The sequence below is a fragment of the Rattus rattus genome, chromosome 8, assembly GCF_011064425.1.
Source record: "Rattus rattus isolate New Zealand chromosome 8, Rrattus_CSIRO_v1, whole genome shotgun sequence".
Taxonomy (NCBI): Eukaryota; Metazoa; Chordata; class Mammalia; order Rodentia; family Muridae; genus Rattus; species Rattus rattus.
The window spans coordinates 89,898,587-89,921,992 of NC_046161.1; the positions used below are offsets into that span (position 1 = coordinate 89,898,587).

Sequence of the window (23,406 nt, forward strand, 5' to 3'; positions counted from 1 at the left end):
GCAAGAAGGGACACAAGAGCTGAGTAGAAGGGTGGAGAAGGAAGGGGAAGGAGAGAGGGAGAGAGGGAGAGGGGGGGAGGGGGAGAGAGAGAGGGAGGGAGAGAGAGAGAGAGGGAGAGAGAGAAGGGAGAAGGGGAGGAGGAAGGAAAGGGAGAGGGAGAGGGGAGGGGGAAGGAGAGAGACAGAGACAGACAGACAGACAGATAGAACAGGGTTATAGGGAGATTGTTATAAGGAGAGTGAGTAGCTAGGGGAAGCAAGCCTGTGAGCTGGAGGGAGTTTAAGGTAGGGGAGGAGGTGAGAAGGGCTAGGATGCCAGTGTGGCCTTTGAAGTGTTTAATAGGTGTGTGATATTGAGGGCGCCCAAAGGCTAGCCTGTGCTTTGCTATGCTAATAGGCACCATAGACTGCCATTTGTCCAGTCTGCCTTTTGGAACTTGGAGTTTCCTTTGGACCTGACAGTTACAGGCGCTAGAGAGCCTGCAAGCACCTTCTGTGTTTGCCATGCAGGATGGAGAAGGCAGGAAGTGAACAAAGGGAGGTCCCAGGAACCACAGTCACCTGAGGTCCAGCCATCTTGGAGACTGTCACCTCCTCCAAGCCTCCCTTGGGACATGAAATATGCATGTAAGATCTGTTTGCATTCTGTTCTTGTATCATCTTTAGACCTGGGATGAATCCTAGCCCCTGACCCAAGCAGTCCTTACATCCTTTCTCTCACGGCCAGCATCCTCCGATAGTGTGTTTATTGTTTCTGTTCTACTCGGGCCTTGATCCAGGCCTTTAATAGGTCAGGGTCCTTGTCCTGATGGGAAAGCAGCTGAATCCCAGGTCAGCTAAGTAGTGTTACTGTGTGGAGTAGTGGAGGAATGGTACTAGTGGTATTAATTTCAAGAAATGGGTTTTGGTGAACTGAAACAGCTCGCCACACGGAAGAAGAGGCTATTCAGGTCTAAATGGCGGCAGGTGGTAGGGGTAGCTTGCTCCAGTGGGAATGCCATCCCAGGAAGTGGCTGGGCAGTAATTCAAGCTGAAATGTAGCTCACAGGAAGGGAAGGGGCTGGGATGCGGTTGTACCTTACACAGTTGGCCCAGAGGCACTCCCTAGCAGTGCAAAACACACTAGCTCCATCTGTGGTGGTCAGCAGCTATTCAAGGGCTCCGGGTAGAAGATATCATCCGCAGAGATACTTCTCAGGAAGATTCCACGAAGACCATGTGAGGATGAGTCACAAGGTGGGCCAGCCAGCCCCTCTCAGCATCCAGGCCCCAGGGTCTGTGCACAAAGCTAAATAATTGCTGGGTCCCGTCTGGGAATCCCAGTTTTGATGCTGAGCCAGCCTTCTGAAGGAACGGTGTATCTACAGCAGAGCAAATGCACTCTTATGCTTGAGTACTTCCCATGCACCAGCACGGAAGGGGGCCCATCTGATTCCTTTGCTTAACTGTTCCTCCCAATAATGAATGGGGTAGCTACCATTTTACTTCCCATTTCACACACAAGGCTCAGAACACTCAAAGAATTGGTCAAATCCCCCATTTGCAAAGCAGCAGAAACTGCAGGAAGTCCAGACCCTGTCTCTTTGAAGGAGGTGCGTGTTCATGCCCTCTCACTGAGCTCACCTTGAGCTATGAATGCAGCAATGAAAGTGGGAGAGGGGAGCGCGGACTGGTAGGGGTTTCTCAGGAGCATCCTATCCTGTAAGGTTGCCTGTTAAGCATTCCCGACAGGCAGAGCTTGGATCCGAGCTGCCACCCCAGGTGGAAGGCTGTCAGAAGCTGGACCTGAAGGCATTTAAACTCCTGATTTTGCCCTCTCCCCACCATTCTGACTGAGTTCTGTGGAGCAGAGTGAACATACTTGGGAACCAGGGGCCACTTTGAATTCCAGCTTGTGCTCTCTTTATGGTGGACAGGAGTTTGGCAAGATGCCAGGAGGGAACAATGCCAAAGGCTCCTGTGTGTCCTGGGGAAGGGCTCTCTGGGTGACAGAGACAGTCAGTCCATGAGACCAGGCTCTTGAAAGCAAAGAGGAGGGGGGATCTTGTGGAGTAGTTTTCCCCTTTGGTTTTCAGACACCAGAAATGCCAGGAGATGTTGGTAAGAAACCAGTTGGGCCTTGATTAACAGTATTGAATCTCTGGGACCTACCAGTTTGCCTATATTCTAATTTCTTTCATTTCTGCCATCCACCCTGTCACCCCGCTTTGATAAGAGACCATCAGCTGATCCACAGTACCCAGGCCCACCCTAGGGCCACCCTAGCAGGCTACGAAGTCAGTGAAGAGGCTGTGCCCTCCCTTCCACCTCCCCCCATTCACTTCCCCACCACTCTCTATTCTTCCAACCCCCTGCCTTCCACTTTGTTAATTAAAGAAGCCATTTGCGCCCTGTGAAGGAGGCTATTGTGCCCTGCCTCTCAAAAGCAACAGGCAGCCGCCACTCTCAGAGACAGTTGGCATGACGACTAAGCCACAAGGACACTTCCAAAATGGGCAATTTAGCTTTAAATGATCATTGCGTTTTTAACTGGATGTCACATTTCCATAATTGCACAGACAGCTAATTGGGCGATTGTTCTCAATTTTTCATTCCTGTTCTTTTTCCCACTTAATGTTTCCACGCACAAGTGTGCACACTTACACTCATGCACTCTCACACGCAGGCACCCACACGGAGTCACTCACAAGGTGGGCCAAGCTGACAGCTCTATGGACACCAGTGACTAGCAACAAAGGAGCTTGGCCTCAGCGCTGGACCATTTGGTGGCTTTTGGTTCGCCAGCATCATCACCCACGATGGGGCAGCCCTTGATGCTCAGTGCTGGACCATTTGGTGGCTGTCGGTTCGTTCAGCATCATCAGCCATAATGGGGCAACCCTTGATGCTTCCCCATCCCCTTCTCTCACACCAATGATGCGATAATCCTGAGACCCCCAAAAGAAAAACCAATTCCACAATTGTAAGAAAAACTTGAAGCAAGCTTTAATTAAATACTGGCCAGGAGGACAGACCCTGGCCAGGTCTACTCCTGGGTTCCAGGAAATGACCAGGAGTCTCATTTTACAGAGGCTTAAAAAGGCAAACCCACAGGGCCACATTATTTCCTATCAGGTCCAGTCAAAGACAAGCATACACCCTGACCTGTTTCCTGCCCGACTACCTCCCACCCATATGTGCAGGTAGGTGAAACAAGTGTAATTGTCTTACCCACAAACAAAGCCCTTAATCTGCAAGGTGTATCTTTTCCTGTTTTGGTCTCCTATTACCTTGCAACATTGGTCTCACAGATGCTCAGGCGGGTTAGCATGTTGGAAAAACTGTACACACAAGTGCGTGCCACCACACCACACACACACCACACACACACACACACACACACACACACACACACACACACACACACAGCAGATCCATCTGGTCAGGGGAGTCCTATCTGGGAAAGTTTGACACATTTTTAGATACCGAAGTCTGTGGTCAGAAAATGTATCTTTTTTCCCAGACATAACCCTCACAGAAAACACAAATGTTGCCATGTGAGGGAGAACTGGACTGTGAGGAGGCATTCTGATTTAATCCCAGACCCTGTGGCCACAGGCTTGGCACCTGAGCTCAGTGCCCTGTGTTGCTGTTCTAGCTGCACAAAACATTTATTTGTTTAGTTTAGTTTGGGTGCAGGTGTGCCTGTACGGTCACGTGGCAGCGCCTCGAAGCGCATGTGGGGGTCAGAAGACAACTTTGAGGAGTTAGTTCTCTCCTCTTACCATGTGGGTTCCAGAGATTGGGCACAGATCCTTGCTTTGGCAGTAGATGTCTTTAACAGACCTGTGTCACCAGCCCTAATTTCTGTTTCTAATATTCTTTCCAAAACACCAATGTTGGGAAAGCCCTGATTGCTGGCCCCGGGGAGCAGTCCAGGACTACTATATTAAATGCACCTTGGAGAAGTTGTTTCTACCAAACCCCAGGACAAGTTGTTCCTCCAAAAAGCGGAGAAAACTGGTTCACTCCTCTTAATTACTGTTTAAAATCTAAATTGCTGCTCCAATAAACTGGACATCAATGAATGTGCTCGACTTGTGTTTCGACCCAGGGCAGATGGCTAATTCCGCTGCTGAACTGAGCTTAAACACAGAGATGAAATGCTAGAGCCAAGTGCCCGTCACTCTGAGCGGGAGTGGAAGCCACATTTCTGTCTCAGAGGACAAATGCCATTCTGACCCCTCTGTGCTGATTGAAAGCCTTTTTGAGTGAAAAACACTTCCTTTGTTCCGCTCTCCCGACAAAGCTCTAATCATGTTCTATTCATAGAAATTACAGCGGAATCTTCTTGTTTCTCACATATCAAATAAGATAGTACACAGGGAAGTCAAGTGCTGGGAACAAATAATTGAATCGTCAGACTCCCACGGGCGGTGAGATCATGAGCCTGTCGGAGGCCAGGTGTGTGGGCAGAGGGCCTTCAACCTGCCACATCTCCAAATAAATGTGTCCTCAAACCCACAGCCTGGCCATCAATAAAATGCAAGGCTAATTTTTAAGAGCTTAGTGGGAAGACATTGAGGAGGAATCTGGCATTCATCAAGTTACCTTTCACCCACATTATTTTATCAGATCCCCACTGTGGCCTGTAATGTAGGATGTTCCATTAATTCCATCTTGTGGACAGGGGCACTGAGGTAGGGAGGAAAGACGATCACCACTGCATGTCCAGTCAGGTGCTAGGTCCTCTCTCTTCCAGGACTCTTTTCTGCTTTTCCAAACAACCCAACTACCAGAGCTCTCGTGTCCCGCTGGCTACCTACACAGCTGCTCGAGGCTTCAGCACGCTAAAGCTGAGGTCGCTCTGTGTGAAGGCCAGGCAAGATGCTTGGTACTTGAGAATGGCGTTGAGAATGGCTGTGTCATACCTCTGGTCACTCTTCAACCCTCAGTACTCTATGTACCTCCAAAGCCTGGCTGGAGTGGGGCAGACTCGATTATAAGCTTCTTGTTTTGTTTTCAAGGATGCAGAGTTGATTTATTTATTTATTTATTTATTTATTTATTTATTTATTTATTTATTTATAAAGATCAGAGGCCCGGGGTTGTATCTTGGAGGAGCGGGGGATGAATTTGATCAACGTATGTTCTGTGAAAGCTCTCAAAGAACTTGCAAAATTGTTTTTAAAAAGGAGAGGCTGAAGGTGGCTCAGTGGGTAGAGGACCTCTGGGCCCCGAGTTTAACTCTCCAATCCGCAGGCAAGAGTGAGTGCAGCAGCCGGTGTGTGCACAGTGCAGGGGTAGTGGAAGAAGAAAACGTAGATGGGGGAGGTCTATCGGCAGATACTGAAAGCTTAGAAGTCAGCCAATACAGCCGACCTTCACATGTGCACACATGAGCAAGTGCCCCTGTTGAGCACACATATATATATATACACGCAAGGAAATTTTAAAAAAATAAAAACAGTGCATATTTGACGTAAGACTAAAAAAAGTCAACCCGGTGCAAAGAAATGCAAGACAGTTAGAAAATAACGTTGAGCATGTACATGTGAGCAGATAACATGTCTTCAAACGTTAGTGCATAACCAATGGTCTGCGGCTGGGCTTGGGGGTTGGGAGGATATTGGTTTAATTTTTACCACTTATTTTATTCTTTCACTGGGTATCCAAGGAGTGTGTGGTCCAACTTCATTCCCAACCCAGCTCAGAAATCCCTAAGCCGACCCAGGATCCCTAAACCGAGACCCTCCACTGCTCATGTGTCATGTCTCTCCCATCTCAGGCTCACATTGGAGCAGGCATCTCAGAGCAGCATTCATTATGGGTGACATATGGTGTTGGTGACAGTGGGCTGCCCCACATTTAGCTGATGTCTGCACTTTTGATGTCCTGGGGCTGTGACAACAAGGTAGCACCAAGTGAGTAGATTACAAAGCAGAGACTTCCTGTCTCGGAGTCCAAGGCCAAGAGAAAGGTGCTGGCTGGATAGCGCCCTCCAGGGAAAACCTGTGCCCTGCCACTCTCCTGTCTTTGATGCGTCCTGGCTTCTGTTGCCTTGGCCAAGTTTGCCTCACAGGACATTCTCCTTGTATGAGTGTGTGCTGGCTAGTCTTATGTCAACTTAGCACACAAACTAGAGGCATCCGAAACATCTGTTTGTAAGGCATTTTCTTAATTAATTATTGATGAGGGGGGTCCATGCCATACCTGGGCTGGTGGTCTTGGGTTCTATAAGAAAACAAGCTGAGTAAGCCATGGGAGTCAAGTCAGTAAACAGCACTCCTCCATGTCCCCTGCAGCAGCTCTTTCCTTCTGACTTCCTTGGATTATGAAATGCAATATGAAAGTGTAAGCTAAACAAACTCTTCCTCAACTTGCAATAGCAATGCTAACAGAGTATCAGTGTTCTCTCATGAGGTTGCCACTCGGAGCAGGTGAGGGTTACACACTGATGTCACATGACCTCATCCTACATAATTCATTGAAAGCACCCTCGTTCCAAATAGATATCATCTTCTGAGATCCTGGGGAGGCAAACTTTATCATGTGTGCTCTGTGTGTACTGGAGCTGGTTAAATCCATTAAAAGTACTAAACGGTTGGTATAAACCAACTGTTTCCTTACTAGTTTTCATGCTGTTGGTTTGGAAGTAGGCATGTCACTTACAATTACCTTGTCATTGTTTTTTTGTTTGATTGCTTTTTCCAGAATTAAGGACCAAACCTAGGACCTTGCTTTTGCTAGGCAAAGTGTTCTACCACTGAGCTAAATCCCCAAGCCTAGGCACATCACTTACAAATAGCCAATGAGACCAGAAAAATCCTTCCAGAACATCCTAGGAAATAATCACATGCAACAGTTCTATTTCCAGACAAGCTGACATTCTGAGGTGCTTGAGTTCGAACTTCAACACAAGCATTTTATATCAGTGGATAGGCAATTCAACCCAGATCGATTTCAGGAAGGGTTCTCAGGTTCCTAAAGAAGAAGTCAGAAAGGCAGGCTTCTTCCTCATAGCTCTGTCAATTGTGGATGTAACTTCTGGAACTATTGCAGCCAACATGGCACCCTGAGGCTAGCCAGCACACTGGTACACAAGGAAGAGAGAAACTCATGGAGCAGCCATACCCTGATGGCCCGATGCCTGGTGGACCACTCCTTGATAGATCACTCCCTGGTTTGTCCCTCATGCAGTTCTTCTCAGAAAAGGGACTGATAACCTTTCCTATCTCTTTTATTTATTTTTTTTCAGTTCCAAAGTCTCTATTGTTTTAGAAAAAATAGTCCACCCAGTCAGTGGGATGAAGAGCTGTGTCCATCAGTAGTGCTGAAAAGGACTCTGGTTTCTCCATGTCTACTTGTACACCCAGTCATGGGCACAAGACTTATAGTCAATCAGTTCTTCGGGCTTAAACCATAGACCGATCTGTTTCTCGGCACTCTCCACTGAATCACCGCCGTGGATGATGTTCCTGCCAACTTGAACTCGGAAATCCCCACGAAAGGTGCATGGTTTCGAATCAGCTGGATTGGTCTCCCCCAGCATCACTCGGCCTGTTTTCACCACATTGAGCCCCTCCCAGACCATGGCCACCGCAGGCCCTGAGGGCATGTACTTCACCAGCCCCAGGAAGAAAGGACGGTCTTTCAGGTCAATGTAGTGCTGCTGCTTCAGGTGTTCTCCAGAAGCTCGAAGGAACTTCATGGCCACCAGACGGAACCCCTTCTGCTCGAATCGCTTGATGATCTCGCCCACCAGGCTGCGCTGCACACCATCTGGCTTGATGGCAATGAAGGTACGCTCGAGATTGGCCATGGTGGGTCAGCTGGTGTCTGCCACCTTTCCTATCTCTTAAGCCAGTTTCAGTGAGGCTGTTCTGTCATCTCCAAAGTATTCTAACTGACACTAACTAAAAGGTCATTGCAGAGTAAGGGATCAGAAACACTGTTCAGAATTTCTTCAGCCCATCGGCTTTGAAGTGATACAATCACGATGATAGATGTATTAAGGGAAAATTACATCACTTCAAGTCTGGCACATAAGACCAATTAATGTACAAGTTCTCTTAGCTGGGGAAAAAAAAATACAGTTCTTTTGTTCTCAAATACAAGAGTGCTGGCGAATCACCGAGAGGGTTTATTAAAACGGCTAGCTTGCTTGCCTGACTTCAGGCTGAAGGGGCCACACTCTGAGAACTGCTGCTCTCTGAAGACAAGCCTGTATCTGAGGCACTTGACTGCATGTGATTCTTTCCCCCTGCAGGGGACCCCGCAGCTGGAACTGTCACTGATGGAGTCTCCACCAATGTTTTCCTGTCATTCGCTCCTCACAAGGAATCTTTGAAGTGGATTCATCAACCACAATACGCAGGCGGAGAAACCCGCTTTTTATTGAAGGCCAGGCTGTGGGCTTAAGGACAAATTTATTTGGAGATGTGGCAGGTTGAAGGCCCTCTCTGCCTAAACACCCAGCCTCCAAACAGAAGCTCACAGAATCTGTTACAAGAGACAAAATACTGCTCCAAGCCTGAGAAGGACCCAGCAGGATAGTTTGGAAAGTACTGGGTATCATGGCTCTAAGCTAAAGGATGACTGGCTGAAACCAGACACCCTCTGCCAGAAGAGGTGAACCGTGTCCCTGTGCAAGATGCGCAGGCCCCTGCTTTGAAGGATTAGTCTCGGAGGCTGGGACCACAGGGTTGACCATGGTGCTCTGTCATCTCCTTACCCAGAGTAGATGCTGCTGGCTGGTGGAGGCCAAGGGACAGCAAGGAAAGCTGTGAAGCCACCCATGCCCCTGCATCCTAGCCATATCCTGGCACACAAGTGCACTAGTGCCAGGCTTTGGATCACAGACACCAGACAGTATTTCCCTGGGTGGACAAGAAGGATGGAAGAGAATCCAGAAAGCAGGCTCTGTCTGCCCAACAACGCTTTTCTGGGACCACCCTAACTTTATCCTTCTCGGGGAACATTCTGCACCATGAACCTTTCTATTCAAGGTTGACCACAGCCTAGGTTCCTGTCCTTCACAAATGGCCTAGTGTGACTGTTCACTGAGCTCTACTGTCCCTTCACTCCCAGAACTATGGAATGAACCTGATGAAATTGGTTCCCAAGGCAATCACTGGCACCTTCCCTTTAAAACAAAACAAAACAAAACAAAACAAAAAAAAAGAAAACGAAAAAGAAAAACAAAAAACAAAAAACAAAAAACATGGGGGCTGAAGATATGGCTCAGTGGTTAAGGACACTTGATGCTCTTGCAAAGAACCTGGGTTCAATCTCAGCACCCACGTGGCAGCTTACAAATATCTTTGTGTGTGTGTGTGTGTGTGTGTGTGTGTGTGTGTGTGTAAGGGTGTGCACGTGCCACGTGGAGATTAGAGAACAACTTTAAGGAGTTCTCTCTCCCCTTCCAAGATGTGAGTTTTGTGAATTGAAGACCATCAGACTTAATGGAAAGAACTTTCACCAGCTAAACCACCATGTTGGCCCACCACAGTCTTCATTTGACAGACAACAGCTCACGTACACAAGGTCAAACAGGATGTGAGTGCCTCAGAATGCAGGGGGAAAAAAATACCGAATGGGCAACTCATCATTTACTAAACTGAGGCTGAGAGCTGAAATAAGACATATCAACAGGAGTCAAGCAGATGTAGCCAGTGGAAAGGGAATTAGCCTTTGCACAGTGCCACCTCTGCCCAGGGTGTAAGAAACTACCCTGTGCAATACCTCACTCTCCTAGAAATCACAGAAGATCTCCCCGCAACCTTACCTCACCCCCAGGCTACCCCACACACAGCTCTTTTCCAGCAGAGCCAGGATTAGAAACAAGTGTAGTTCCCTCCAAATCCATAGCTACTTCTCTGGTGCCTCCCCAGCTCCAACTCCATAGAACCATGCAATGCCAGTGTTGCCCTACCAGATCTCCACAAGCAAGGCCACTTCCCACAGGTCATCTCCCACAGGCCACTTCCCACAGGCCAACTCCACAAGGCCACCTCCCATCACCATGAGATCACTTCTCTGGAAAGGTCTGTAGAAGTTGCTCGATTTTGACATGGCTGTGATTGTGATAAGATGTGAACCTTGGTGTCCGCTTTCTTTCATTTGCTACACTGTTTCTGAGGACCATTCCTGTTCTTGCATGCTCATCCCTTGCTCTGTTACTATATAGCCCTGCGTCCATCTGGTATACCAGAGAGCGCTCATCCACTCACCAGCTGATGGTCACTAAGACCATTTCGAGATTTTAGGTTATTATAAATAAAGCTGTTATGAACCTTTACACACATCTCTCTCCGTGTGGAGCTATGGTCTCAGTTTCCTTGAGTAAATACTTAGCAACAAAATCTCCCAGTGCTTTACTTCAGAAGAAACTGCCTAATCATTTTTCTAAAATGGCCTGTTTTTGCAAGTCTGCCTGCGCATGGTGGATGAGGTTCCAGTTGCACTGTTTTCATGCCAACACATAGGATTGTCTTAGTCATGAAGTGACCTTAGTCATCCAGGGCTGGGTGTTGTTTTCAGCTGAAGCTGCAGAGCATCTTTCCTTGTGTTTGTTAAGCATCTGTTTCTTTTCTTTAGTGAGGTGCATAGTCAAATAGTTTTGTTTTATTTTTTTTAATCACATTGCTTGCCTCCTTATTCTTGAGTTGTAAGAACTCTTTCATGTATTATAGATACATGTTTCTTCTTGAACAAGGTTTTACAAACATATTTTGACCAGTCTAAGAAATGCCTGGTAGCTTTCCTAACGATGCTTGGCTTCTGATGAAATCCAGATTTACCAATCTTTCAAATTCATGCCCTTTGTACCCTACAGAATGGTGTGACCAGCAGAAGAATGCTAATCCTTCTCCTCTGTTTTCTTTGTAGTTTTATGGTTGGACCTTACATTTATGTCTATAAACTGCTCAATTTTTGTATGGTATGATATAAGGGTCAAGAGTCATTCTTTTGCGTAATGATAACCAAATGTCAACCCTTCTCTTTTAGGAGAATTCTTAGCCTGTGTGTGTGTGTGTGTGTGCACGCGCGTGCGTGCGTGCACGTGCGTGTGTGTGTGTGTGTGTGTGTGTGTGCGTGTGTTTTAAGGCAATTATTAAAAAAGAGAATGTGGAGAGTTTGAATATTCACATTTAACAAGTGAATTCTTTTAGCCAAGAAGTTCAGTATACTCTGACTTACTAAAATTATCTCAAGGTCCCTGGGGATACTCCAGCCTGCCCTGCACCATCCCCAGATCCACTTCCCCAAGTGGATTCTGCAATTCCCCAGAAGAACTGAAGTGCTCTCGGGGTTCAGAGTCTGGCCTTTGACCTGTGACTCAGAAGCTGCTGCTCACAGACAGATCTAGGAGCATATGTGGTCTTAAGCATATGTGTTCCGCATGTACATTGTATGCAACATGTACAAATTAAGCCTGTGATTCTCACAATTAGTGATAGCTCTCTAGCCTCCTGTTACAGCTGTGTTATCTGAGGCCCAGAAGACACTAAAGTATGAAATAAGAAAGGAATTGGGATTTGAACCCAGCTTTTCAGGGTCCAGGGCTCTGCTTTTCCCACCGACCATCCTTCTGCAGCCAGAACTGGATACTTGTAATATGAAGTAGCTTCTCCTACTTTCCAAGACCGAGTCTCTCCCATATGTATAAAATAGAATACAGGGTGGTAGGCATAATTTTCCCTCAGGTTTTTAAGATTTTAAGTGTGGAAAGCTCCAAGAGAAAAAAAATAGCGCACACCTAGACTGAGCAGCTGCTAACTAACACTGCCACATCTGCTCAACCACGATTCCTCCCGAATTACTTGAGAATAAATTTCAGACATCAAAGCATTTTGCTCCTGAATAGTTCAGCACAGAGCTTTCAAAAATAAGCATGTTTCTTCCACAAAATGGTAATTGCATGAGAAACTGTTAAACAATAGAGAAAATTAATAAATTATAAAGTAACGATTTGATAGTGGTTGAAAATATAGTTTATGTGGTGCATTATTTGTAAAAATAAAAATAGATCATAAAGTCAACAACTCCCTTGTATGTAACATTCAGTCCAAATTTAAACCTCAAAATGATTTTATAGATTTTAGGGGGGAGAACATCAGGATTCTGTCAAAGATTCTGTCACACTGTCTCAGCTATTACTCTGTTTGGTTTCTTTGTTTCTGTTTGCTTGTTTGTTTTCCTTATCATACTAAAGTTAAAACTAGTGCCTTGCATATTCCAGGCAAGAACTCTACTGCTGATCCATGCCTATAATCTCTTTTAATTTATAGCATCTCCATCACTTTCTTAAAAAATATGTTTATAGGTTTGTGTCTGTGTGAGGGTTTGTGTACTAGAGTGCAATGCCCATGGGGGCCAGAAGAGGGCATCAGATCCCCTGGCTGCCAGATGTGAGTGCTGAGACCTGAAATTGGGTCCTCTGCAAGAACAGTAGGCATTCTTAACGGCTAAGCCAACTCTGCAGCTCTCCCTCAGCCACTTTTGTATGAGGTTTTCACTGCATTGGTTTTATAAACACTACAGGCCAATTCTCTGGTCTGTTCTCTGTCCATGTGTTTCATTGTTTCCTAATCTCCCAGCCTCCCAGATTCTGGGAAGCAGATGGGAGGATGTGTGGTGTGACATGAATTTTGCAGTAAATTAAAATTAGAATGTGTAGCTAGGACAGAGAAGATCTCAGGAGACCTAGCTTCTAAGCCTGAGTAGTAATAGCTGCTCAGGTCCTGGGACCTTCTCCCTACAAGTTTACAAAAGAGACATGACCAGGGATCCTGTATGGTTAGCAGGCAGAGCCTATGGGACGCCCCCAAACAGGATTGAGGGTACATGCAGAAAAAGAATATCCAACTAGAAGGCAATTGACCTTAACTGGAAGAAACTGAGAAATAAGAATATTAACTACATCTTGCATTGTAACCCATAAAATAAAGCATATAGCCACAATTCGTTACTGATAAACATTTTTAAAATTATATAAGTAAATGGAAAGAAAGATGTCAGTCAGATGAGATGATAAATATTATTTTAATTACCACTAGACACCATAGATAACACAGATTGAATGTAGAATATTCCAATGAATGTTCAAGCAGTAACTGTTCAAGTTTGGAGAGAAACAAAGTATCTGAGTGTTCTCAGGTAACTCCGTCCAGATAGTTACTATTTGTCAAAGGTAAAGTAGCAAACTAGGCATGTTGGAGCAGGCCTATTATCCCAACAGAGACAGGACGATTTTGAGTTTAAAGCCAGTCTGGGCTATATAGTGAGTCCTTCTCTCTAAAAACCTAAAATAATTAATTAAAAGGAAAGGAAGGAAGGAAGGGAGGAAGGAAGGAAGGAAGGAAGGAAGGAAGGAAGGAAGGAAGGAAGGAAGGAAGGAAGGAAGACAGGAAAGAAGGAAGAAAAGGAAGAAGAAAGAAAAGGAAGAAGAAATAAAAAGTTGTAACTTCACAAACCTCCTTAATCAAGCGATCAAATTTAACTAGCACAGTAATGAAAGCCATTCAGGAACACTATTATGGCCTCCCCACCCAACCCAAGACCTCAATCAAATAGTAAACAAACACCCAATAAACCTCAGTTTACAGTTATTCAGCAGTGAAATTGACTGATGGTCTTTAAAAGTGCCAAAGCCAAGAGAGGACTGAGGGACTGGCTCAGAGAGGGACCAGCCCGGGAGTCATGGCAGCTGAAGTAGCAGGAGAGCGTGCGAAGGAGAAGCTGTTAAATTCAGATGAGGGCAGTAGCGTAGTTAAATGTATTAATAGCGTTAACAACAACATTGACATTCTGGTCACCATGCTGTGGCTGTGATAGGTATTACATTAGCATTCAGGGAAGCTGTGGGTTTATGAATATTAATTGACATTGGTTAATATTAATTAGTAATTTATTCGTACTCATTAACTTTTCTGTGTCAAAAAAAGGTCTCAAAATAAAAAGTTTAAAAAAAAAATACAACTCTGTATGTAAGCGAAATTGAAGCCGAACTCTCCGGAGGAAATAGGTAGGCATCGCCGGCCTTCAGTACCTCTTCTCTCTAGTCAGCCAAGATATCTGAGTATCGTTCAAGACACATCACCCTTTTAGAATTTTCAGTTTTTAAATTTTCATAAAAATAAGCATTGCATGTTAGCCATGCCCCCCACACACACACACACCCTGCCCCTTTCCCACTATGCATCTCTTCTAATTAAGCTTTTGGGTACCTAAAGGTCCAATGGGTCGTCGCTCAGATGCTTATGGAGCGCTTTCTGTATTTGAGCTTCTGCTAGGTGCCCAGGCTAGGTAGTGGGTGAGGCAGACAAGACCTCTGTCTCCCTGGAGATCAGAATTAGTCATCCACGTCTTAATGTAAATGATAAGTCTAGTTCCTTAGCTCTGCTTTCTACAGCAGCCACAAATCAAGGTGTTAAGGAAAAGAAAACTCAAAGCGCCATTTGGGGAAGGGCAATCTACAGAGAAGCTTCTGGAAGTCCATAAAGAATGGCCTTGAGGCCAACAGGAGGCAGTAGACCAACTAAGAGGGGCAATATGTACGCGGTTGAGCTGAACCGGAAATGCAGCAGACAGCATCCAGAAGGCCCTGACTGTGCGGCCGAGATTGTTCCCGTGTCTCTGTATATGTGATAACTCGTCAGGAACCCCCAAACAAGGGAGGTGATGGGGGAAACTGAGGTGTAAGCAACACTCCTAAAGTTGAATGGGGGCACGCGGTCCAGTTGGACCATGGATCTGGACAGTCCGGTGCCAGAGGCTGCGCACTCCATGTTTATGCTCCCTGATGCCTTTTCCCGAGATGACACACGGGCACAGGGAAGACAGGAGGGAGACACAGAGCCTGAGTTAGCCCCAACTCCTGTTCTTTTTAAAAAGCAACACAGAGGCACTAGACTTGACTACTCCATTTTTCTCAGATGTGTCGCTTAGGAGTCAGATTTCTGCCATGCCTTCCTTCTCATATTACAGATAAGGATGGTCAGAGTAGTCAGACTTCTGTAGTTTCAGTTAGCAGGTGAGGTTGGATTTTTCTGGTTTATGGAGAGAGAGCTCCGATACTATCTGCTCCGGGTCTCAGCCTTGGCTGAGCATGCGCTAACTCTCTCCCCCTTACCCTCTCCTCGCCTCCCTCTCCCTCCCTTAACCTCCCTCCCCTTTTCTCTGTCTCTGCCTCCCTCTCACACACTAAGTTAATTATTTAATGCCCATAATATATATCTTGAGGATGGCATTTTGCGGCACTGAGCTTTAAACAGAGCGTGTTTAAATACATTTAATCCAATGAATATTTCAAGGTAATTAATCTCCACAGGGTGAAAGAACGCTCAGGTTTCCCAGCACATCATAATACATTGGAATCAGCCGAGGGAATGATCTGCGGGCTCCGCGGTGGGTTCAGAAAGATTCACTTAAAAGACTTTCAGAGCTGACTGCCCAGTGTTAACCAGCAAGCAGCTCGCTCAAGAGAAGGATTAAGGTGCCGCCTAGTGGTCGGTAGTGTCTATGCAAGGAGAGAGCATGGCTAGCGTCTTGAGGAGGTACTGTTCTGATTTTGAAGAGGAATTCTTTACGAATGTTTATATTTACACATACCCTCACAAACCTACCGATACATTCGTGCTTCACGTGAAATTTTGCGTCTTACATACTCATCCTTGTATGAGTTGCTGCTTGGAGGATGAGGGGGAATGATTACGGGGACAAAATGGGTGAGAATTTCCATGTATGCTGGAGTGGTGCTGCCTGGATCTGGTAACCCTTCTGTGAGATGTTATCATGCCTATAGCTGAATTTTCTGTTTGGGGATATGGCCGACATATGGTTTTTGTTGTAGTTGGATAGCTAACAGTAACTGACGACACAAGCACAGATCCTGATATATATGCATAAATATGTACACAATCCTATTACTATTGGTTTTAATGTCAACTCGCCACAGATTAGAATCACCCAAGCAAGAAACCTCACTTGAAGAGCTGCCTTAATTGACGCAGGAAGACCCACCCAGATTGTGGATCCATCCAATAGGAGCCCGGATTTTAAAAGGGCGTGGCAGAGGGATGCTATCTGGACTTTTGCTCCCTTGGCCTCCCTCTTGATGATTATGCCCTGTGCTGATGATAATTCTTTCGCTGAATCAGAACCAGTATGTCTGGGCTTCCACCCTGGACTAAGGACTAGTGGCTCTCAAAGAACTTTCTAGGTTTTCCTTGCCAATTTGGAACTTCTGAGGCATGCAGCCTTGTAGAATGAACAACTACCCTCTCCAATAGGAAACAGCTCAGTGGTAGAGCGCTTGCCTAGCAAGCACAAGGCCCTGGGTTCTGTCCTCAGCTCTGGAAAAAAAGAAAAGAAAAAAGAAAAACAGAAAAAAAAAAAAAGCAAACAGCTGCTGTGGGACTACCTGACTTCTGAGGTGCCCAGCTAAAGAACCAAGCCTTGACCAGGTTCTCAGATGCAATTTTTGTCGTTGCTATTTTAATATATGTCTGTGTGCCCGCATGCATTTGCGCACGTGCGTATATACATATATAGACATATTCATCCCATTGGTTCTGTTCCTGTAGAGCAGTGGTTCTCAACCTGTGAGTTTCAACCTCCACAGGGATTGCATATCAGGCATCCTACACATCAGATATTTACATTATGATTCATAACAGTAGAAAATTACAGTTATAAAGTAGCAACACGGTTATTTTTATGTGGGGGTCTCCACAGCATGAGAAAGTGCATTAAAGGGTCACAGCATCAGGAAGTCACATAAGTAACGTAAGTTAACATAGTGCCCAGAACATCCAGGTGCCAACCGAAAAACCACTCATCGGTGGTTTTATTCAAGAGCCAAAAAACAGATGTCGACATCAAGACGTGAGAAACCTTAAAATGATAAGACATATTTCAAAGCAGCTGCCATTAAAATGCTCCGACAGACAATGCTGAGTTTATTATAAATGCAAGCAGAAAGCCCCAGAAAGCTAAAAGTGTGTCGACAAAGAAATAAAAGCATGAAGAATTTAATGAAAAGGTTATGTTAAAATTTTCATAACTGAGCGGGGGGTGGCAGCACACATCTTTAATCCCAACACTTGGGAGGCAGAGGCAGACAGATCTCTTGTGATTTGAAGGCTAGCCTGGTCTACAGAGTGAGTTCCAGGACAGCCAAGGCTATCCTTGCCTGAGAAAAACCTTGTCTCAGAAAACCAAAAACCAAACCCAAATAACTGAAAAACAAGTCGCAGCCCCACCCTCAATCCAGTACCTGACACGAGGAAGCTCAGACAGCAAAGCTGATGGAGCAGAGACACGACCGGATCTCACCAGACCCCAACGATGCAGAGAAGGAAGACTGCAACCACAGGACCAGAGCTTCCGGTACCTCTGCGATTTATGGCAACCCTAACGTGTATGTCCTTGGAGTCCTGAAAAGAGACGAAAATTAGAATAAGGCTCAAAACCAAAACCAAACCAAACCAGCAAACAACCCCAAAGTTTGTTTTCCCACCACAGTCAAGCTAGAAATGATTAACGGAAAACTAACAGGAAAGCCTATAAATGCTTGAAAACCCAACAGTGCACACTGAAGTAGCAAGTGACAGAGAAAGTTGTATGTGGGGTGGGGGTGGGGGGATAACAGTGGCAAAATAACACACCCAAATCCTTGGTGTTTGCCTAACACAGCAAGCCGTAAAGGAGTGTGTTAGCAAAGGAGAAACAGCTGAAGTGACTAATCTAAAGTCTGCCCTGAGAAGAACAAATTCCAAACTAAGCAGAGGGAAGGGAATGGTAAGAGTGAACACCAAGGAGCAGAAAAGGGACAGAAAGCAGAGGAATTGTTGAGACAAAGACCCAGTTCTTGGGAAATTTCAGCAAGATGGACAAAACCCACCATCTACCAACATTAGGACCAAGCAGGGGTGGTGACTCCAGACCACAGAGTTAATATGAGGAAAATAAGACTACAAACACTGCCATGTATGTATAACTACTTAGAGGGGTATATATATATATATATGCTTGATGGTGCAGCTTATCAAATATCCCATCAGAATTCTCCCAGTGTGAAAGAACCTGGAAAGGTTCACATTAAGGTAAAATGAATCCATAATTTGAAAACGTCCTCCAGTTTCTAGTCCCAAATGCTTTCCCTGCATAATTACACCCAAATATTTAAAGAATTAATACCAATTCCACACACTCTCTCCCAGAAAAGAGAAGGACAAAGCCCCACTTCGTTCTGAGAAGCCAAGTACTGCTTCAATGCCAAAGCCAAGCAAGGACATCACAGAAATGAAACAGGAAGCTGTACATCAATATTCCTCATAAACCCAAACACAGAAACCATCAACAAAATTCTAGCCAGAGAACCTGTCAGTTAATAAGAGGGAGTGTGGGGCTGGAAAGATGGACCAGTGGCTGCAAGAACATTGTACTCTTCTAGAAGACCGGAATTCGGTTCCAGCAAAGGAGGACTGCTCACCATCACCTGTAACTCCAGCTCCAGAAAATCCAGCGCCCTCTTCTGGACTCCTCGGGCACACATCTATATCACAACATGAGGAACCGTATTACACATAATCTTAAAAGTAAATGTTTAAAAAAGAAAATAAAATGAAACACACACCATAGCCGGGGGAGTTTGACTCCATAAATGAAAGGCTATTTCAAGATTTAGAAACCAAACAGTGTAATCCAATCCAACATATCAATAAGCCAATGTGTGTGTATGAGAGAGAGGGATGGGGGGGAGGGAGGGAGAGAGAGAGAGAGAGAGAGAGAGAGAGAGAGAGAGAGAGAGAGAATCTGTAGCTCCATGTGCATGTATGGGCTCTGTTGCTTTTCACCTTATTCCCTAGAGACAAGAGTTTCTCACTGAACCTGAAGCATGACCAGGGTCAGTGCCAGGGTTATGCATGGCCACACCCCCAGTCAGTGCAAGGGTTATGCATGGCCACACCCCCAGTCAGTGCCAGAGTTATGCATGGCCACACCCCCAGTCAGTGCCAGGGTTATGCATAGCCACACCCCCAATTGGTGTCAGGGTTAAGCATAACCACATCTGTTTTATTATGTGGCTGAATCATTCTGTCCCATTCAACTAATTTTGATAAAAGTTCAAAGATATGCTATTCAGTGGATATGCTATTTGTTTGAAACAGGGCCTCACTATGTATCCCTTGATGATCTGAAACTCCAGGCTGGCCTTGAACTCAGAGAAGTCCACTTGCCTCTGGCTCTCAAGTGCTGCTGGGATTTTTAAAAAAATGGTTCTCAACCTATGGGTCACAACCCCTTTGAGTGTCAAACAACCTTTTCACAGGAGTCCTATATCTGATTTCCTGCATATCAGATGTTTGCATTACAATCCATAACAGTAGCAAAACTATAGTTACAGAGTAGCAACAAAAATAATTTCATGGTTTGGAGGTCATCACAACAGGAGAAACTGTATTAAAGGGTTGCAGCATTAAGAAGGTTGAGAACCACTGGATTAAAGGCATGAGTGACCACCCAGCTATTTAACAAACACCAGCCTCTTTAACAAACAGTAGGGGACAGTAGGTTAGAGAAAAGAATATCAGTCTGTCTTACACTCTGTACAACTATTAACTCAAAATGGGTTGTGGGCTTAACTGCAATCTAAATAAGACACACAATTTTATAAAACTGAGAGAAAAAAGAGGAATTCTTCAGAGTAGGGCTAATGAGTCCTTAGATTCGATACTAAAAACACAGCCCATAAAAAAAAAATATTAAGTTGAGCCTCATCTGGTTAATCACCTGTCAAAGACAGTCTTATGAAGATAAAGGCATGAGTCTCAACAAGACCTGAGTAAGGTTCAACACCAATAGACATGCTAAGGAAGCAGGGGGATGTCATGGAGCCTCAATCCTAGAGGAACTACACTCAACTAAGGAATGCCAAGAGAGGACAACTTGTTATCCAATATCAATATATCCAAAACCAAGTGGTCAGCTTTGAAATCTTACACATGCATGTAACATATGGGCAGTGCAGGTTTATATACTAAGTCTCACACACACACACACACACACACACACACACACACACACACACAACAAAGATATAGAGGCTATAAATTTGAAAGAGAGTTCGAGAGTGCATGGGGAAGAAAGAGGGCAAGAAAGGGAAGAGGGAAATGATGTAATTATATTTTAATTTCAAAATAAAAATATTTTAAAAGCATAAACTCTAGGTTAAATTTGCATATCCCTGAAAGAGCCAGTAACTAGAATGTATTCGGGATGCTTCAAATTCAGTAGTGCTGCAAACAATCTGGTTATAAAATGGGCAAAAGACATAAAGAGATAAACCATCAAAGAGAATATGCAGAAATGCAAATAAGCCTAGGAAAAGATGTTCAACATTATTAGCCATTGGGGGAAAAGCCGCATGCTGATCAGCACAGCTAATGTGCTGGCCAGGATCTGGAGACACAATTATTCATTTGCTGCTGGTAATGATGCAAATTGTGGAAACCAGTTTAACATTTTCTTAAAAAAGAAAAAGAAAAAAAAAACCAAGCATGAAGCTATTCTAAAACTCGGCCATCCTGCTTCTGGGTCTTTCTCCTAGATGAATGGTACTGTGTGCAAAACCCACAGTCTGTGATTATAACATCTTTGTTCCTGACTGTGAAAGGGCCTGGAAATGGCCCAGCTATCATTCCACAGGTGAGCAGTGACACGATCGGAGACATCCACACTGCAGAGCGGGACTCAGCAATTAGAATCCACGACCTAACGACACCAGTGACAACCTGAAATCCCCAGACAACCGTGCTCAGTGAAAACGATCCTGGGGCGTCACACACTGCTGGGCTTCCTACTTGACATGGCTGAAATGACAAATGTATATGAACTGTGACCCAGCTAGTTGCCAGGTGTTAAAGAGGGGACAGTTAGATGGCGATGCTGCTGGAAGGGTCCCTGGGAACTACTTGCAGACTTAGCAGAAAAAGCGAAATAATACAGTTTCTAAATATCCTCAGCTTTAACATTTTGAACCAGCACAGCGACTTAAGAACTAGGAAACGAACACGGCATGATACTACCAGTCCGTTCAAACCTCGCCAGGGTTTCCACTAAAGATACAGGTTGTTTTGTTTGTTGGTTTGGTTGGTTAGTTGGTTGGTTGGTTTTGTTTGCTATGTGGGGGATTGAACCCAGAACCTCACACAAGCTAGGTAAACCCCCTACCATGAGCTATATCCCCAGTCCTAGCCTTACTTTCTATTCTGAAACAGGATCCCTCTGTAACTCCTAACTCTCCTGCCTCAGCCTCCAGAGTAGCTGTGATTGGGAGTCTGCGTATACAGGACTGCGAGATCCTTCAATGTGTTTAGTGGCGCCCCTTCCTGTCCTCAGAGAGTGCTGTGTTTCATGCATGGCTTTGCCACCGCCACAGAATGAATGTATCACTGAATACTGAATGTTCTCCATCACAGTCCTGTGTAGGTATTCTTTGGATTTGTTAAAGCTTTTGCATAGTCTGATAGATTCCAGCTCCCCAAACTCTTCCTGATCTCTAGGAACAGGAAGGCAGAAGTCAGAGCTGTTGGTTCAGGAGACGCATCGAGCCATGCCCAAACCTAGGACTATTCTTGTCAGTACAGTACAGTTGGACAGTGAGAGAGCATATACTGCTTTACATTCAAACATTGCTCTGCCGACTTCACTGTGTTTTGCAGTTATCCGTAGTCATGGAAAGCATGTTTTAAATTTTTTATTTTATGTGCATTGGTGTTTTGCCTGTATGTCTGTGTGAAGGTGTTTGATACTGGACTTAGAGACAGTTGTAAGCTGTCATGTGTTGGATCCTGGAGTTATAGACAGCTGCAAGCTGCCATGTGGGTGCTAGGAATTGAACCCAAGTCCTTCAGAGTCCTTTACCCGAGCAGTCAGTGCTCTTCACTGCTGAGCCATCTCTCCAGCCCCGGTTATCTGTGTTTTTGTAAGAAAGATCTAAAAAGTAAAGTCTTTATTATGACTTAGGGTTTTGATTGCAGCGTTGAAACACCGCAACCAAAAAGCAAGTTGTGGGAAGTAAGCCAGTAAGCAACATCCTTCTATGGCCTCTGCATCAGCTCCTGCCTCCAGGTTCCAGCCCTGCTTGAGTTCCTATTCTGACTTCCTTCAGTGATGGACTATTATCTGGAAGTGTAAGGCAAATAAACTCTTTCCTCCCCAACTTGCTTTCCTCCCCAACCAGCCCAGGGATGACACCACCCACACTGGGCTGGGCCCTCCCTATCAGTCACTAATTGAGACAATGCCTTACAGCTGGATCCATGGAGGCGTCTCCTCAAAGGAGCCTTCTTCCTCTCTGATGACTCTAATGGGTGTAAAGTTGACACACAAAACCAGCCCGTACATGTATAGTACTATCGAGAAACCAGTAGAGTTTTGTTTGTTTGGTTAAGTTTGCTTTGTTTGTTTTTTTTATACACAGTCTTATTATGTATCCCTGAATGACTTGGGACTCACTAAGTAGACCAAGCTTGCCTTGAGCTTACAGCAAACCTCCTGCCTCTGCCTTCTGAGGACTGAGCTTACCCGCATGCATTATCATGCCCAGCTTCAAAGAAAAGCTTTCACGACCTCAAACTCAGCATCATTCTCCCCCAACATCGCCAAGCATAGCACCACAGTGTAGCAGGTGGGTAATGTCCACCAGTTATCAAATGACAGTGTCAAATGACACTGTCAGCCTGTCCAAGTTCACTCTGAATGTGACATAAGGCAGTGTAACAGGAAGGCTTGCAAAGATGGGTTCAGGGGTCAGCGGACCTGGTTTTGACAAGCTATGTGACCTTGGGCAAGCCTCAGTTTTCTTTATCTGAAACATGGAATAAATAAACACTAATCTCTCACAGGACTGACAAGGGTTAGATGGGATTTTCCTTAGTCCAGGTCCTTATAGAACAATGGTTCTCAATCTTCCTGACATGCTGTAGCTGTGCAGTTTGGCTACTTTGCTGGGTCCTTATAACTACCATCCTTCTCCACCCTTCTTCCACCCTAAATCCCTTCCCCCACCCCAACACTAGGTAGGAGAGAAAGAAGGTTAGGGGGGAAAGGAGATATAGACCTTTTTAGACTACTTCCTGCTGATTAGGGGAGTCGAGTTCCTAGGGGCAAGTCCAATCTTTGTGGTCAGGGTATCTCAAAGCAATCCAGCAATAGCAAAATCAGCAAACAAAACAGTAGGAACAAGCAGCAGCAGCAGCAGTAGACACTGCAGTCCCTGTCATATAGCTTTCTCAAGAGTCCCCAGAATTCCAAACATAAACTACCTGCAGCTGGCAAAAATCACACCCCTCCTAGAGCACGAAACAAATCATGGTTAGTGGCTGTGGACAATCTGAAGCAGCCCCATATCCCATA

At 45.2% G+C, this 23,406-nt stretch overlaps 1 protein-coding gene across 1 annotated transcript; it reads right to left on the minus strand.

The window, feature by feature from the left end:
- Window positions 1-7,339: 7,339 nt before the first annotated feature.
- LOC116907552 (nucleoside diphosphate kinase B-like) lies at window positions 7,340-7,801 on the minus strand. Its single transcript, XM_032910574.1, has one exon. The coding sequence runs from the start codon at window positions 7,799-7,801 to the stop codon at window positions 7,340-7,342; it is 462 nt and encodes a 153-aa protein (XP_032766465.1).
- Between the last annotated feature and the right edge of the window lie 15,605 nt (window positions 7,802-23,406).